General features: G+C 43.9%; 1 protein-coding gene across 1 annotated transcript; it reads right to left on the bottom strand.

Annotated features, from left to right (window-relative positions):
- Positions 1-8,335: 8,335 nt before the first annotated feature.
- LOC146493427 (uncharacterized) lies at positions 8,336-16,803 on the bottom strand. The gene is made up of 5 exons (XM_085149482.1): positions 14,846-16,803; positions 12,646-12,760; positions 12,372-12,447; positions 9,531-9,829; positions 8,336-8,523 (listed from the first exon to the last, which is right to left on the bottom strand). Exons 1-5 carry the CDS (start codon positions 16,184-16,186, stop codon positions 8,336-8,338), a joined length of 2,019 nt encoding a protein of 672 aa, XP_085005608.1. The 5' UTR covers positions 16,187-16,803.
- Between the last annotated feature and the right edge of the window lie 503 nt (positions 16,804-17,306).

Genomic DNA, 17,306 nt, shown 5'->3' with positions numbered 1-17,306 from the left:
ACAAGAGTAGTGAGTAAATAACAATTAGCTCTTGTTGTTCATGAGACTAAAGTTATCTCACTGTGGTAATGTAAATATAATATGGCCAATATTATAGTATTGTCAAGCGTGGTCCGGTGCACGCTTTGTGGTCCCATATATCCCACAATTCATAGCACGGCGGTGGGTGTGGATAATTTTGCCGCAAAATACGGCGGAAGGGAGCGGCCGAAGAGTGAACTGTCAAAAGTCGGTACTGAATATGACGTCACTTGTGTACGTGCGAATGTTTAATAACGAAGAACAATAAACAATAATAAACAGTCAAGTATTGACATATATATATATATATATATATATATATATATATATATATAGATATATAGATATATATATGTCACATAACCTTGCCGATATGTGGCCAACAGCAATGTTTTAATGTTCTTCGTTATTAAACATTCTCACATAAATAAGTGACATCATATTCAGTACTTACTTTTGACAGTTCACTCTTCGTCAGCTCCCTTCTGCCGTATTTTGAGGCAAAATTATCCACACCCACCGCCGCGCTATGAATTGTGGGACCACGAAGCGCGCACCGGACCACGCTTGATATTTGGGGAAATCGACAGCGCATTTGGAGTATGCATTTCAAGTACACTTCGAATTGGGACAGCCGTCGTCGCGTGGCGGTGACGTAATCGCACTTAAAATGCATACTTCAAGCGTGCAGACCCTGAATTGGGACACAGCAGTAGTGTGTGTTTGCCTCTGTTCCTCGTCGCGTCGTCTGTGTTCATCCTCTGTGTTACCCTGCGTACTCTGCATTACTCTGTAAATCCCCTGCATGCTCTCCCTGCTGTCCTCCCTTCATGTTCAGGTTTGCTACTCTTTCGTTTAGTTTCTCCCAGTTTAGTTCATCCTTAGTTCTGTTTTGCCATCCCCACTTTGTGTTCGGCATTCTCAATAAACCATCCTCACATCTTAATAAGTGCTGCAATTGAGTCCTCCTTCCACACTTCACACGGCTGCTGCCCCAGTCGTGACAACGACTATCTCACACAAACTAATTAAAAGATGCATATTAGAGCTCTACCACATGTCTAGCATGTATAAAAATCAGAAAATGCATCACCCACAATTCGTATCCGGAAGTTCCCTCTTCCCCATACATTTATACCCACATCGAGAAGTAAATCCTTTATTAAAGCATATCAGTGTTGTAAAATTGATATATTTTCCTATATCAAAACAGAAGTTTTGGAGTATTGTTACACCTCTAGTTTGCAAAGCTAAACAGGTAAGCAGATTAGTGAGGTGAGAAAACACCCAGTGAAATAAAAGCTTTCCAAAAACTCTTACAATTAACAATACATAATTTTAAATCACAGTGAGAGAGAGAGAGAGAGGTGTTGATAGGGAAGTATTCTTTTTGGACAATACATTCAACTCACTCCACCACAGCTTGTTGTTTAGTAAGAAAAAACAAAGAAACCTGTTGGTCTTGCAAGCTTAAAATACCTCTGAATTCCTCCTTTGGTGCTACCTTCCTGCATGCTTGGCAGTTATGGAATTAAATTCCAGTACAGCTCAGTTGGAAGGAACCTAAAGTGGTGACAGTGAAGCTCATACTTACATGGACAAAAGTACTGAGCCTGCACCTACACATACATCTACTCATGGAAGTTTATCATTATCATTATTTTGATGGTTGTTACAGTTATTTGACATTTAGACTTTGTTGTGTGAAGTGGTTTCCAGTGACTGTGTGGGCAAAACCCGTGTTTCAGGTTTAGCTAGCAGTAGCAAGAATCCTGCAGGAAGTTCTCAGTACTTGTGATGAAATGTGCATCAGGTCATACAACTATATGTTACAGTAAAAAAAAAAAGTAGAAATAAGCCAGTTGAGATTATTATTTTTAAACTGTAAAACCTAATGCTGATACAGCACACTGGAGTGATCACAGTGAATGTCGGGTCGTGTTGTTAGTGTTTTACTGTAATTTAATGGAAATTCCATTTCTGTTTCACAGTGCGCTGATGGCTTTGACCCTGTCACATGTGATCAGTGGTTTATGCTTATTATAAAGCACAACAAATACAGCAGGTGAACCTCACTAACATTTCAGTGTTCATCAGTGAACAACTGAAATCGCTACAAATCACACAACTCCTGCAGGAATAGAACAAAACAATTTGTTTAGCATTGGGGGAAAGGCATGCAATGAGGATGTGTTCAAATATACTTTTGTTAACAATGCAAACATTTTATATCAATTAGATCCATTCAAACAGCATCATTTTTTTCTCAGTAGAAAGTTTAGCGATAAAGGCAAACCATCTCTTGGAGCATATTGAGATCTTTAGTGTTTAGTCGCTGTTTTGCTGCAGATTGAAACAAATGAGATCTGTCAGTGAAGAGATGTAGAAGTGGAAAAAGTAGGTGAGTTTTGCAAACACATTTGCAAGGAGTGGTGGCATAGAGTGAGTTGTAGGGTACAAAGAGGTCATCAGTTTGTTGTAGGGCTAACACAGACAGACAGGCAACCATCTGCACTCACATTTACCCCTCAGGACAATTTAGAATCACCAGTTAATAAACCCCCACTATATTCATATCTTTAGACTGTGGGAGGAAGCCAGAATACCAGGAGAGAAACCATAAAGAACACAAAAAACATCCAGATAGTGGATTCAAACCCAAGACCCTCTTGCTGTGAGGAAACAACTCTAACCACCACGCCACCATGCTGCCCCATATTTCCTCTTCAGTAAACATAAATGTTTTTGTCAAAGTGTTCATCTGGGTACTGTTTTATATATTCTTCCACGCCGCTGCCTGCAGCGCCTTTGTCTCCGGCTTCCACGCCGCCGCCTGCAGCGACATTCTCGTCTGGTCCAGCTTCAGCCTCAGCTTCGCCTTCGCCCGGTTCAGCTTCAGCTTCAGCTTCGCCTTCGCCTTCGCCTTCGCCTTCGCCTTCGCCTTCGCCTTCGCCTTCGCCTTCGCCCGGTCCAGCTTCAGCTTCGCCCGGCCCGGCCTCTGAATCAGCTTCGCCTTGCCTGGCCTCTGCATCAGCTTCAGCTTCGCCTGGCCTCTGCATCAGCTTCAGCTCCAGCCCTGCCTGGTTCGGCTTCAGCAGCAGCTTCTGCCTCATCCTCTGCTGCTGGCACACCGCCATCCGGTCCACGTCTAGAACCTCATCATCACTGGCCGTTGTGGACGCCCTCCTGAACGAGGTCGTCGTCGCCACTGCCTTCCACGGGGACGGCCTTCGGACTTCTGTTGCCACCACGGCCTTCCGCATGGACGGCCTACTGAACTGTTTGCACGCCGCCACGGCCTTCTTCATGGCCGGCCTCCTGAACTGTCCCATCCTGGCCTTCTGTGCTATCGGCCCCCAAGCCGGCCACCTGAACTATGTTTCAGACTCTGCTCCCCTGTGTGTTTTGTGAACGTTTTGTTTGGGACTCTAGGGCCTCCATTTTTGTCCTGGTCCGGTCCCTCCGTCCTGGACCCCCTACCGCCCACCCGGGTCTGGTGGTGTTTCTCTGTGGCTGTCGGGGGCCAGCCCTTGAGGGGGGGTACTGTCATGATCCTCAGTCCGTGACGCAGTGATTTTGTGTTTGGTGTATTTATTGTTATTATTTTCATTATTATTTGTGGGCTGTTTTGGGATAGTTTGTGTTTTGTGTTTTGGATACTGGGTTTCTGGGTTTGTGCTCCATCTGTTGGTCCCTGGTGTTAGTGTTCCCCTGCCTCGTCAGGTTAATCAGGTCCAGCTGTGTCTCCCACCTGTGTGTGTGATTTCCCACGCTGTGTCCCATTTCAGGGTCTGCACGCTTGAAGTACGCATTTTAAGTGCGGTTACGTCACCGCCACGCGACGACGGCTGTCCCAATTCGAAGTGTACTTGAAATGCATACTCCAAATGCGCCGTCGATTTCCCCAAATATCAAGCGTGGTCCGGTGCACGCTTCGTGGTCCCATATATCCCACAATTCATAGCGCGGCGGTGGGTGTGGATAATTTTGCCGCAAAATACGGCAGAAGGGAGCGGCCGAAAAGTGAACTGTCAAAAGTAAGTACTGAATATGACCTCACTTATAATGAAGAACATTACAACATTGCTGTTGGCCACATGTCGGCAAAGTTATGTGACACTAGTGATGTTTGTACTTTCAGCATTAACTTGGTTTTAAAGCCTCTACTTCTAAATATACATATAGTCGACCTTAATCTTACAGAGAATCTGATGATTTTATGGATAATTAAAGTCAGTCATATATCCACAAACACAACAAGCTGAAAGTCAGTGATATAGATTATATATATATATATATCATAATAATCTGACAATACTATAATATTGGCCATTTTATATTTACATTACCATAGTGAGATGACTTTAGTCTCATGAACGACATTAACTAATTATTATTTACTAGCTACTCTTAAATGACTGTTCAGTACAGAAATGAAGCCCAACAATCATGTTTTACAGTCCTGTGGTCTCAGCCTCAGATACTCAACTAATCAAAGTGATGTCATGACAAAAATGAATGACCAACAAAACATTTTTCTCCTTCATTTCTGTCAAACAAAGCTGTATGTAACGTGTCTCGCGGTTAGTATCATGGTTGCTAGGCAACCTGAACAGCGCGACGAAGCATATGCCGTCCCATTTCACAAGCCTCTCACTTCCGCACTTCTCGTACTTATAGTACGCACCGTACGTAGTGCGCGTAGTGCGCGTACTTCAAGCGTGCAGACCCTGAAATGGGACACAGCCCCAGTGTCCCTCTGTGTATTTATAGTGTGTGTTTGCCTCTGTTCCTCGTCGCGTCGTCTGTGTTCATCCTCTGTGTTACCCTGCGTACTCTGCATTACTCTGTGAATCCCCTGCATGCTCTCCCTGCTGTCCTCCCTTCATATTCAGGTTTGCTACTCTTTCGTTTAGTTTCTCCCAGTTTAGTTCATCTTTAGTTCTGTTTTGCCATCCCCACTTTGTGTTCGGTATTCTCAATAAACCATCCTCACATCTTAATAAGTGCTGCAATTGAGTCCTCCTTCCACACTTCACATGGCCGCTGCCCCAGTTGTGACAACTTTGGCCACGCTATCTCACACAAACTAATTAGAAGATGCATATTAGTGCTCTACCACATGTCTAGCATGTATAAAAATCAGAAAATGCATCACCCAAAATTTGTATCCGGAAGTTCCCTCTTCCCCATACATTTATACCCACATCGAGAAGTAAATTCTTTATTAAAGCATATCAGTGTTGTAAAATTGATATATTTTCATATATAAAAACAGAAGTTTTGGAGTATTGTTACACCTCTAGTTTGCACACCTAAACAGGTAAGCAGATTAGTGAGGTGAGAAAACACCCAGTGAAATAAAAGCTTTCCAAAAACTCTTACAATTAACAATACATATTTTTTTAAAAAAGAAAGAAAAACACACACAATCACAGTGTGTGTGTGAGAGAGAGGTGTTGATAGGGAAGTATTCTTTTTGGACAATACATTCAACTCACTCCACCACAGCTTGTTGTTTAGTAAGAAAAAACAAAGAAACCTGTTGGTCTTGCAAGCTTAAAATACCTCTGAATTCCTCCTTTGGTGCTACCTTCCTGCATGCTTGGCAGTTATGGAATTAAATTCCAGTACAGCTCAGTTGGAAGCAACCTAAAGTGGTGACAGTGAAGCTCATACTTACATGGACAAAAGTACTGAGCCTGCACCTACATACATCTACTCATGGAAGTTTATCATTATCATTATTTTGATGGTTGTTACAGTTATTTGACATTTAGACTTTGTTGTGTGATGTGGTTTCCAGTGACTGTGTGGGCAAAACCCGTGTTTCAGGTTTAGCCAGCAGTAGCAAGAATCCTGCAGGAAGTTCTCAGTACTTGTGATGAAATGTGCATCAGGTCATACAACTATATGTTACAGTAAAAAAAAAAAAAAAAAAAGTAGAAATGAGTCAGTTGAGATCATTATTTTTAAACTATAAAACCTACTGCTGATACAGCACACTGGAGTGATCACAGTGAATGTCGGGTCGTGTTGTTAGTGTTTTACTGTAATTTAATGGAAATTCCGTTTCTGTTTCACAGTGCGCTGATGGCTTTGACTCTGTCACATGTGAAGAGTGGTTTATGCTTATTATAAAGCACAAAAAATACAGCAGGTGAACCTCACTAACATTTCAGTGTTCATCAGTGAACAACTGAAACCGCTACAAATCACACAACTCCTGCAGGAATAGAACGAAAAAATTTTTAGCATTGTGGAAAAGGCATGCAATGAGGATGTGTTCAAATATACTTTTGTTAACAATGCAAACATTTTATATCAATTAGATCCATTCAAACAGCATCATTTTTTTCTCAGTAGAAAGTTTAGCGATAAAGGCAAACCATCTCTTGGAGCATATTGAGATCTTTAGTGTTTAGTCGCTGTTTTGCTGCAGATTGAAACAAATGAGATCTGTCACTGAAGAGATGTAGAAGTGGAAAAAGTAGGTGAGTTTTGCAAACACATTTGCAAGGAGTGGTGGCATAGAGTGAGTTGTAGGGTACAAAGAGGTCATCAGTTTGTTGTAGGGCTAACACAGACAGACAGGCAACCATCTGCACTCACATTTACCCCTCAGGACAATTTAGAATCACCAGTTAATAAACCCCCACTATATTCATATCTTTAGACTGTGGGAGGAAGCCAGAATACCAGGAGAGAAACCATAAAGAACACGCAAACATCCAGATAGTGGATTCAAACCTAAGACCCTCTTGCTGTGAGGAAACAACTCTAACCACCACGCCACCATGCTGCCCCATATTTCCTCTTCAGTAAACATAAATGTTTTTGTCAAAGTGTTCATCTGGGTACTGTTTTATATATTCTTCCACGCCGCTGCCTGCAGCGCCTTTGTCTCCGGTTTCCACGCCGCCGCCTGCAGCGACATTCTCGTCTGGTCCAGCTTCAGCCTCAGCTTCGCCTTCGCCCGGTCCAGCTTCAGCTTCAGCTTCGCCTTCGCCCGGTCCAGCTTCAGCTTCAGCTTCGCCTGGCCCGGCTTCTGAATCAGCTTCAGCTTCGCCTGGCCCGGCCTCTGAATCAGCTTCAGCTTCGCCTGGCCCGGCCTCTGAATCAGCTTCAGCTTCGCCTGGCCCGGCCTCTGAATCAGCTTCAGCTTCGCCCGGCCCGGCCTCTGAATCAGCTTCGCCCGGCCCGGCCTCTGAATCAGCTTCAGCTTGCCTGGCCTCTGAATCAGCTTCAGCTTCGCCTGGCCCGGCCTCTGAATCAGCTTCGCCTTGCCTGGCCTCTGAATCAGCTTCGCCTTGCCTGGCCTCTGCATCAGCTTCAGCTCCAGCCCCGCCTGGTTCGGCTTCAGCAGCAGCTTCTGCCTCATCCTCTGCTGCTGGCACACCGCCATCCGGTCCACGTCTAGAACCTCATCATCACTGGCCGTTGTGGACGCCCTCCTGAACGAGGTCGTCGTCGCCACTGCCTTCCGCGGGGACGGCCTTCGGACTTCTGTTGCCACCACGGCCTTCCGCATGGACGGCCTACTGAACTGTTTGCACGCCGCCACGGCCTTCTTCATGGCCGGCCTCCTGAACTGTCCCATCCTGGCCTTCTGTGCTATCGGCCCCCAAGCCGGCCACCTGAACTATGTTTCAGACTCTGCTCGCCTGTGTGTTTTGTGAACGTTTTGTTTGGGACTCTAGGGCCTCCATTTTTGTCCTGGTCCGGTCCCTCCGTCCTGGACCCCCTACCGCCCACCCGGGTCTGGTGGTGTTTCTCTGTGGCTGTCGGGAGCCAGCCCTTGAGGGGGGGGTACTGTCATGATCCTCAGTCCGTGACGCAGTGATTTTGTGTTTGGTGTATTTATTGTTGTTATTTTCATTATTATTTGTGGGCTGTTTTGGGATGGTTTGTGTTTTGTGTTTTGGATACTGGGTTTCTGGGTTTGTGCTCCCTCTGTTGGTCCCTGGTGTTAGTGTTCCCCTGCCTCGTCAGGTTAATCAGGTCCAGCTGTGTCTCCCACCTGTGTGTGTGATTTCCCACGCTGTGTCCCATTTCAGGGTCTGCACGCTTGAAGTACGCATTTTAAGTGCGGTTACGTCACCGCCACGCGACGACGGCTGTCCCAATTCGAAGTGTTCGCCTGGCCCGGCCTCTGCATCAGCTTCAGCTTCGCCTGGCCCGGCCTCTGCATCAGCTTCAGCCCCGCCTGGTTTGGCTTCAGCAGCCGCTTCTGCCTCATCCTTCTCCTCATCCTCTGCTGCTGGCACGCCGCCATCCGGTCCACGTTTAGCACCTCATCATCACCGGCCGTTTTCTAGGCCGCTGGCTGGTCGTCATCGCCGTTGTGGACGCCCTCCTGAACTAGGTTGTTGTCGCCACTGTCTTCCGCATGGACGGCCTCCTGAACTGTTTGCGCGCCGCCACGGCCTTCTTCATGGCCGGCCTCCTGAACTGTCCCATCCTGGCCTTCTGTGCTATCGGCCCCCAGGCCGGCCACCTGAACTATGTTTCAGACTCTGCTCCCCTGTGTGTTTTGTGAACGTTTTGTTTGGGACTCTAGGGCCTCCACCTCCCTTCATGTTCAGGTTTGCTACTCTTTCGTTTAGTTTCTCCCAGTTTAGTTCATCCTTAGTTCTGTTTTGCCATCCCCACTTTGTGTTCGGTATTCTCAATAAACCATCCTCACATCTTAATAAGTGCTGCAATTGAGTCCTCCTTCCACACTTCACATGGCTGCTGCCCCAGTCGTGACAACTTTGGCCACGCTATCTCACACAAACTAATTAAAAGATGCATTGTTACGTCCCCTGGCTAGTCTAGGGGGTTGAAGGGACGAACATAAAGGTGGATAGAGAAGGAGGAGCCAAGATGGTAATTTTGGAAGGTTTATTTAATGCCGGTGATGGGATTTGGGTTCAGACTGAGGTATAATGTCAGGAAGAGCCAAGGCCAACATAACAAAACTTCCCTGATGTATAAATAAAAGAAACTTACCTAACTCCAAAGAAACAAAATATACAACCTATAACCATAACCTACCTAACAACACATAAACAGGAGAAAACAGGGTGTCAAAACAAAAGGTAGCTCTCCCCTACAAGCAGTCTGAACATGAAAACAACAGTGCTCATACAAGATACAAAGGCATGCAAGCCTGCACAGGTATGGCAACCAAAATGGCCAGAGGGCCCAGAAGCACAGCTCCACAGGCCTTAAGTAGTGCTCTGCTGATTACCAATTAGCTGGACTCTGCGCAGCATCCAATCAGGACAGAGGAGGTGGAGCCTAGACAAAACAAAGGGTTAGTAGGGAGAAGAGACATCCTCCCGGGGGATGTAACACCCCCACCCAGAAAAACAAACTTATAAGTTTGTTAACCTTACACCATCACATTCTTGAGAGAGCATCTGCCACAATATTTTCACATCCTCTCTTATGCTTTATTTCAATGTTGTAATTTTGTAAAATTAAAGCCCACCTCATCAATCGTTGATTGTTGTTATACATACGAGAGAGGAACACGAGAGGATTGTGATCAGTAAAGACCTCTACAGGTTGGGAAGTAGATCCCACATACACATCAAAATGTTGAAGAGCCAGAAGCATGGCCAGAGTCTCCTTTTCAATTGTCGAGTACCGTCTTTGATGAGTATCAAACTTCTTGCCAAAGAAGCAGACAGGAGGACTCACTCCTTGTCCATCATCTTGAAGAAGAACAGCTCCAGCCCCCACCTCACTGGCATCCTCTTCAAGCTTGAAAGGTTTAGAAAAGTCTGGAGCAATGAGAACAGGTGAACTCGACAGAAACCTTTTGCACATTCAAAAGCATGTTGACACTTAGGACTCCAAATGAATGGTACCTTCGGGCTGCACAGGTTTGTCAGTGGTGTTACAACTTCAGAAAAATTCCTACAGAAACACCTGTAATAACCAACCATCCCCAGAAATCTGCGCAGCTCACGGCATGTTGTTGGCACAGGAAAGTTGAGAATGGCATTAACCTTTGCACTGATAGGGCGAACCTTGCCCTGCCCAACTTCCTTTCCAAGGTAGGTCACTTGTTGTTCCTAGAGTATTTAAAAGTAGAATGGGAGGGAGAGCCTTCAGTTTTCAGGCCCCTCTTCTGTGGAACCAGCTTCCAGTTTGGATTCAGGAGACAGACACTATCTCTACTTTTAAGATTAGGCTTAAAACCTTCCTTTTTGCTAAAGCATATAGTTAGGGCTGGACCAGGTGACCCTGAATCCTCCCTTAGTTATGCTGCAATAGATGTAGGCTGCCGGGGGATTCCCATGATGCATTGAGTTTTTCCTTTCCAGTCACCTTTCTCACTCACTATGTATTAACAGACCTCTCTGTATTGAATCGTATCTGTTATTAATCTCTGTCTCTCTTCCACAGCATGTCTTTATCCTGTCTTCCTTCTCTCACCCCAACCGGTCGCAGCAGATGGCCGCCCCTCCCTGAGCCTGGTTCTGCCGGAGGTTTCTTCCTGTTAAAAGGGAGTTTTTCCTTCCCACTGTCGCCAAAGTGCTTGCTCATAGGGGGTCATATGATTGTTGGGCTTTTCTCTGTATCTATGAAGCGCCTTGAGGCGACATTTGTTGTGATTTGGCGCTATATAAATAAAATTGAATTGAATTGAATTGTAGCCCTACCAAACTCGCATTTAGCCAAGTTGAGGGTCAAGGAAGCATCAGCTAAACGCTTGAACACAGTGGCTAAAGTGTCAACATGCTCTGACCAGTTGGAAGAATAGATGACCACATCATCAAGATAAACATTACAGTTTGCCACACCAGATAATACAGTTGACATTAACCTCTGAAAGGTAGCAGGAGCATTTCTCATTCCAAATGCCATGACTGTATATTGTAAAAAGTGATCAGGTGTTACGAAAGCTGAGATTTCTGATGCTCTTTCTGTCAAAGGAACTTGCCAATAACCTTTAACCCTTTAAAACCGGTCAGAGCGGGCACGCTCTGTTTTGCGTAACTATTTTTAAATCCCGGTAGCTCTGCAACCACGTGAGCTAGCGCAATAATTTTTTTTGCATATGAAACCGGAGGAGTTGTACTTACATCTTATGCCATCAGCTTGTCCTCGGTCACAGTTTACTTCCACATATAGCTTTGCAAAAACTGCATAAAAAGCACTTGCAGCAACAAAAACATAATATTCCAGAAACACACTTTGCTGATCCGATCAGCTGTTCGTAACACTTCCTACGTCCATCAGCGCGAACTATCACATGTCCGCCATGACCTGCCCGAAACCGGAAGTGACGTCATTTTCGCGGAAATTTAGTTTTTTACCATCAGGGCCTCATGAGCCTATACTGGTGTTTTTAAAAGTTATCTTTGACTTTATGACTTTCTGTGTCGTTTCTGGGATGCTTAGGACTCATATTGCACTGCTGGAAATAGTTTATTTTGATGCATATGCTGCTTTTTTGCAAATTTGCATTTTTCCTGCAGTGTATAAAAATTGGTGTATTTCAAAAATAAAACTATGAAGACACTCAAAATAAATTTCCTGTGGTGGGAAACTAGTTTGTGCAACTTTTTTGTATTTACAGTTTTGAGGGATAAGCCTCTTAAATTTCTCTAACTAGAAATATATGTTAAAAAAACAAAAACGATTTTCAATTTTTTGTAGTTTATTGCACTTTTTTGCAATGTATGTAATTACTATGCACTTAATGCTGACATATTATTAAAATTTGGGTTATAATGGTTGTATTGATGTATAGCAACTTGAAATGCTCCCAAAAATGGCTCCACAGCATGTAAAAATATAATATAAGCTCTGGTGGACTTGGTTCTATGGTAGGTCTTAAAGGGTTAAGAAGGTCAAGCTTACTCACATAAGCAGCAGATCCGACGCTGTCAATACAGTCCTCAATACGGGGCAGTGGGAAGGAATCAGGTACTGTTACTGCATTTACCTTGCAGAAATCTGTGCAAAAGCGAGGTGTTCCATCTGATTTTGGCGTAACCAGGCACGGAGAACTCCATGGACTATAGCTTGGAATAGCCAATCCATGCTTCAGAAGGTAGTCTACTTCTTTGTTTATCATTTCTCTTTTTGCCATATTCACACGGTAAGCATGCTGCTTAATAGGCACTGCATTCCCAACATCAATGTCGTGCTCTATTACAGTAGTACGGGAAGGCATGTCCCCAAAGAGTTTTAAATGAATGTTGACAAGCCTTTCAATGTCTAGCTGTTGCTCACGGGTCAAGTGAGAAAAATATATAGACAACTGGGACAGTACCTCAGAATTAAGCATTCTGACATTCTGGTAGCTGGCATCACAAAGTTTGAGCCCGTTTTCAACTAAACTCTACCTCAATCCTGAGGAAGAGTTCAACAAGAGAGTTTCTGGAGATGAGATTTGCTCTGACGGAGATGCCACAAACTTATCTGAAGGGCCACAGAAAGAGTCAGCTCTAGAATGAAAAGATTTGAGCATATTGAGATGGCACAAGCGTGTTTTACGCATTCCTGTCTGGTGTTTTAATAAGTCAGTGTCATTTACTTTCTTATCCACCTGGTATGGTCCACAGAAGCGGGCAAACAATGCAGAGCTAGCAGTTGGTAGAAGAACCAAAACCTTGTCACCTGGATTGAAAGATTGAGGAACGGCTTTCTTATCATACCAACTCTTCATCTTGCCCTGAGCAGAGGAGAGGGCTTCTGCAGCTGCCAACTTGGCCTTACAGAGGCGCTCTCTGAACTGTGAAACATAATCCAGAACATTAGTTTTCACAACATGGTCTGTTGACAAACACTGTTCTTTCAACAACTTCAAAGGTCCCCGAACAGAATGACCAAACACTAGTTCATTTGGGCTAAACCCAAGGGATTCTTGCTTAGCTTCGCGCATGGCAAACACCATCAGGGGTACTCCCTCATCCCACTCTTTTCCAGTATCCAAGCAGTATTTCTGCAACGTTGCCTTGAGTGTCTGATGCCAGCGCTCTAATGCTTCTTGAGACTCGGGATGGTATGCACTTGACACAACATGCTTAATCCCAAGAGTCTGCATGACCTGCTTGAAAAGTTTAGACAGAAAGTTAGTTCCTTGGTCTGTCTGGACTACTTTTGGCAGACCAAAAGTAGTGAAGAACTTTGTCAAAACTTTAATCACCAAAGGTGCAGTTATTCTTCTGAGTGGGTGTAAGGAGAAAAACCTCAGGAAAGCAAAGAATCACGGGCCCAGAGTTAATTCATGTACATGGACGATTGCCTGACATGTTCCGTCGACTACAGAAATGTGTAGGCAAAGCGCGCCAGGCATCTCGTCAGACTTTATTATATACTGCTTACTCACGTAACACTCATGGGTGGAGTACAAGTTAGGAAAAAACAACTTCTTATCTGTGGTTGCATACGAGGCTGCACAGGATGCAGCCTTGCAAGACAAAGATGGACAAGTTGATTAACGATCTTGTAGTGGGTTAAAACAATACATGTGGGTGTTGTCTAAACTTGAGCAACTTCCTCATGTGATCACTTTGTTGCAGCTAAAGAATTTGCTGACACGCTATGTACAGGCATTACTGTGCAATTTAAATAAGCTAAACATAAAGGTAATAAGGTAAAATCTTTTCACAGTGGGACAGCTTCTGGAAAACGAGTCGAAGTACACATTGCAGTCAGTAAAAACTCATTACCATTCTTTGTCTTGGGCAATGGACCAACACAGTCCACAATGACACGTTCAAAAGGTTCACCAAGTACTGGTATAGGATGAAGAGGAGCTATAGGAACTGTCTGGTTTGGCTTTCCTGCAATCTGATATGTTTTACAAGTGCGGCAAAACTCAACTACATCAACCTTCAATCCTGGCCAAAAGAAATGGTTGAGTATCTTATTGTACGTTTTTGTAACTCCCAAATGACCAGACAGGGGGTGCTCATGTGCAAGGGAGACTACGTAGTGACGATACTCAAGAGGCACAACAATCTGATAAGTAGTGCTCCAGTCACAGTCATCAGAACAGCTTCCCTCTACGTCTGCTGTTAAACTTGGGTGTGCAGTCCACTTGCGCATCAAGACCCCATCTTCCAAGAAATAAGAAGCCTTTTTATTTCCTGTTTCAGAAAGAGAAGTAAAGCATTTAGTCAATGAAGGATCAGACTTCTGAGCAGCAATAAGGCTTTCACGTGTGACTGGCAAGTCTAACTGTGAGAGATGGAGATCCTTCCACTTCTCAGTAGTATCCTTTGAGCCACTTTTAAGATCAATCAGGGTTTGCAAATTATCTGTAGCCAGAGCCTGAGCCAACGAAGAGTCTGACAAATCAATTTCTGCAGCTTTACGTCTTGTTTGAGCCCTGGTGAGAACACAAGCAGGAAAAACAGATGGGAAACATGTTGCTAGGTCATTGCTCTTCAAGTTTGATTCTGGATCATTTGTTACTTCGGTAACAGGTTGCACTTTTCCACCAGCAATATCATTTCCCAAAATGAACTGCACCCCTTTTATGGGAAGTGAGGGGCGTACTGCCACAGAGAAGATGCCATTAACCAACTTTGACTTGATGTGTACATAATGCAAAGGAGCTTCAACATAGCCCATTTCAACTCCTTGAATCAGAATGCTACCAGGACAAGAGGAATGGTCACTCAAGGGTAATACATCAGATAAAATCACAGATCATGACCCTCCTGTATCTCTGAGTATTCGAATGGGTTTTTTCATCCTCAGGCTTCCCAGTCAATGACACAGTGCCATCTAAGAGGAAGGGTTTGAAGCAGGGATCAACTCCTTCACTTTGGTCCTCTCTCTCAGCATGAATGGTTTTAATTAAACCTACTCCTTTTGGTGACTGGTTCTTGCGCTTCAAAGCGGGACATTCAACAACAACATGACCAAGTTTATGACAATAGAAACATTCCTTTTCAGTCCTTGAAGCAAAAGTCTGTCGTGGGCTTGAAGGATCCTTTCGTGGGGGAGGTTCTCTAATGAAAACTTCACGTTTCTGCACAAAAACAGTTTTATGAGTCAGCACAAATTCATCTATCACAGCTGCTTCTTTCAAAGTGGAAACCTTCTGTTCATTAAGGTGTACAACAATGCATTCTGGCAGGCCATTTTTGAACTCTTCCAGCAGTATCAGTTCACGTAAGGAGTTGTAGTCAGGAACTTTACTCACTGTTATCCATTTATCAAAAAGAGTAGCTTTTTCACGAGCAAACTCTACAAAAGTCTGATTTGCTGTTCTTTTGTGATTGCGAAAGCGTTGCCTATACGCTTCGGGAAGAAGTTCATAAGCAGCAAGGATAGCAGACTTCACTACATCATATTTCAAACTTTCTTCCAAAGATAAAGCAGAACAGACTTCTTGTGCTTTGCCTACCAATTTGCACTGAAGAAGCAATGGCCAAACTTCTCTCGGCCAGTGCAATGAGGCAGCAACACGTTCAAACACATTGAAATATGTATCAACTTCTGATTCACGATATGGAGGTACCAACACAATGTTTTTACTCACATTAAAACCACCTGGGTTTACATGGGAGGAGGTTGTTTCACCAACAGATGAATTTGCAGAACTAGGTTGAGTAGTAGTGCTTCTTGAAGTCTGTGCCTGGAACTCCAACTGATGCAGTCTGACCTCCCTTTCAGTCTGCAACTCCAGCTCCAACCTTTTCAGCTTTAACACCTTTTCTGTCTCTGCTTCTAACTCCAACCTGCGAAGTTCCAACTCTGCCTGACGAACTTGGGCTTTATCCTGAGCCTCCAATTGTAATTTAGCCAAACGTACCTTGAGTAATACTTCTCGTCTTGAACGAGGAGAAGATGGAGTAGCAAAAGAAGGTGAGCCATTAGTGCTTAAATTTTCCACCGTTTGTTGCTCCACAGCAGCAGGGTTTTGCCTTTCTTCCTTTAACACAGCAGGCTTCACTCCTTCATTAGGGGTCCTGTCAAGAGGAACTGGCAAACGAGGTGATTTAGAAACAGGAAGCAGGCCTTCTTCCACAAGTTTGTTTGAAACAGCAGTTTTCAAGTCCTCTTTCACCAATTGCTGAAACTCAAAGTGTGCTGCTATAGCAAACAAATCATGTTTTCTACACACATTTAGCTCCTCCCAAGAAGGACTACTCAAAAATGCACTCAAATTGAAAACACCAGTTGGCATACCATACTTCACCATCTAAAAATGGATTAAACAGGATATACTCCCGGATGAGCCCCCAATTTATGTTACGTCCCCTGGCTAGTCTAGGGGGTTGAAGGGACGAACATAAAGGTGGATAGAGAAGGAGGAGCCAAGATGGTAATTTTAGAAGGTTTATTTAATGCCGGTGATGGGATTTGGGTTCAGACTGAGGTATAACGTCAGGGAGAGCCAAGGCTAACATAACAAACAAAACATCCCTGATGTATAAATAAAAGAAACTTACCTAACTCCAAAGAAACAAAATATACAACCTATAACCATAACCTACCTAACAACACATAAACAGGAGAAAACAGGGTGTCAAAACAAAAGGCAGCTCTCCCCTACAAGCAGTCTGAACATGAAAACATCCTCCCGGGGGATGTAACATGCATATTAGAGCTCTACCACATGTCTAGCATGTATAAAAATCAGAAAATGCATCACCCGCAATTCGTATCCGGAAGTTCCCTCTTCCCCATACATTTATACCCACATCAAGAAGTAAATCCTTTATTAAAGCATATCAGTGTTGTAAAATTGATATATTTTCCTATATCAAAACAGAAGTTTTGGAGTATTGTTACACCTCTAGTATGCAAAGCTAAACAGGTAAGCAGATTAGTGAGGTGAGAAAACACCCAGTGAAATAAAAGCTTTCCAAAAACTCTTACAATTAACAATACATAATTTTAAATCACAGTGAGAGAGAGAGAGAGAGAGGTGTTGATAGGGAAGTATTCTTTTTGGACAATACATTCAACTCACTCCACCACAGCTTGTTGTTTAGTAAGAAAAAACAAAGAAACCTGTTGGTCTTGCAAGCTTAAAATACCTCTGAATTCCTCCTTTGGTGCTACCTTCCTGCATGCTTGGCAGTTATGGAATTAAATTCCAGTACAGCTCAGTTGGAAGCAACCTAAAGTGGTGACAGTGAAGCTCATACTTACATGGACAAAAGTACTGAGCCTGCACCTACATACATCTACTCATGGAAGTTTATCATTATCATTATTTTGATGGATGTTACAGTTATTTGACATTTAGACTTTGTTGTGTGATGTGGTTTCCAGTGACTGTGTGGGCAAAACCTGTGTTTCAGGTTTAGCCAGCA

The sequence above is a fragment of the Neolamprologus multifasciatus genome, chromosome 22 (genome assembly GCF_963576455.1).
Source record: "Neolamprologus multifasciatus chromosome 22, fNeoMul1.2, whole genome shotgun sequence".
Taxonomy (NCBI): Eukaryota; Metazoa; Chordata; class Actinopteri; order Cichliformes; family Cichlidae; genus Neolamprologus; species Neolamprologus multifasciatus.
Note: the sequence above shows the minus strand (reverse complement) of the source record. Positions and strands in the feature narration are given on the sequence as shown.

Bases quoted from the DNA above. Each gene is read 5' to 3' on its own strand.
- LOC146493427 (XM_085149482.1), bottom strand. From the start codon at position 16,186: ATGGTGAAGTATGGTATGCCAACTGGTGTTTTCAATTTGAGTGCATTT. The intron at 12,761-14,845 runs GTAGGTTTAATT...TATGTTTCACAG, and splicing joins AGAACCAGTCACCAAAAGGA to TTCAGAGAGCGCCTCTGTAA. The intron at 8,524-9,530 runs GTATGTATAACA...TCTGAAACATAG, and splicing joins TCCTCTCGTGTTCCTCTCTC to TTCAGGTGGCCGGCCTGGGG.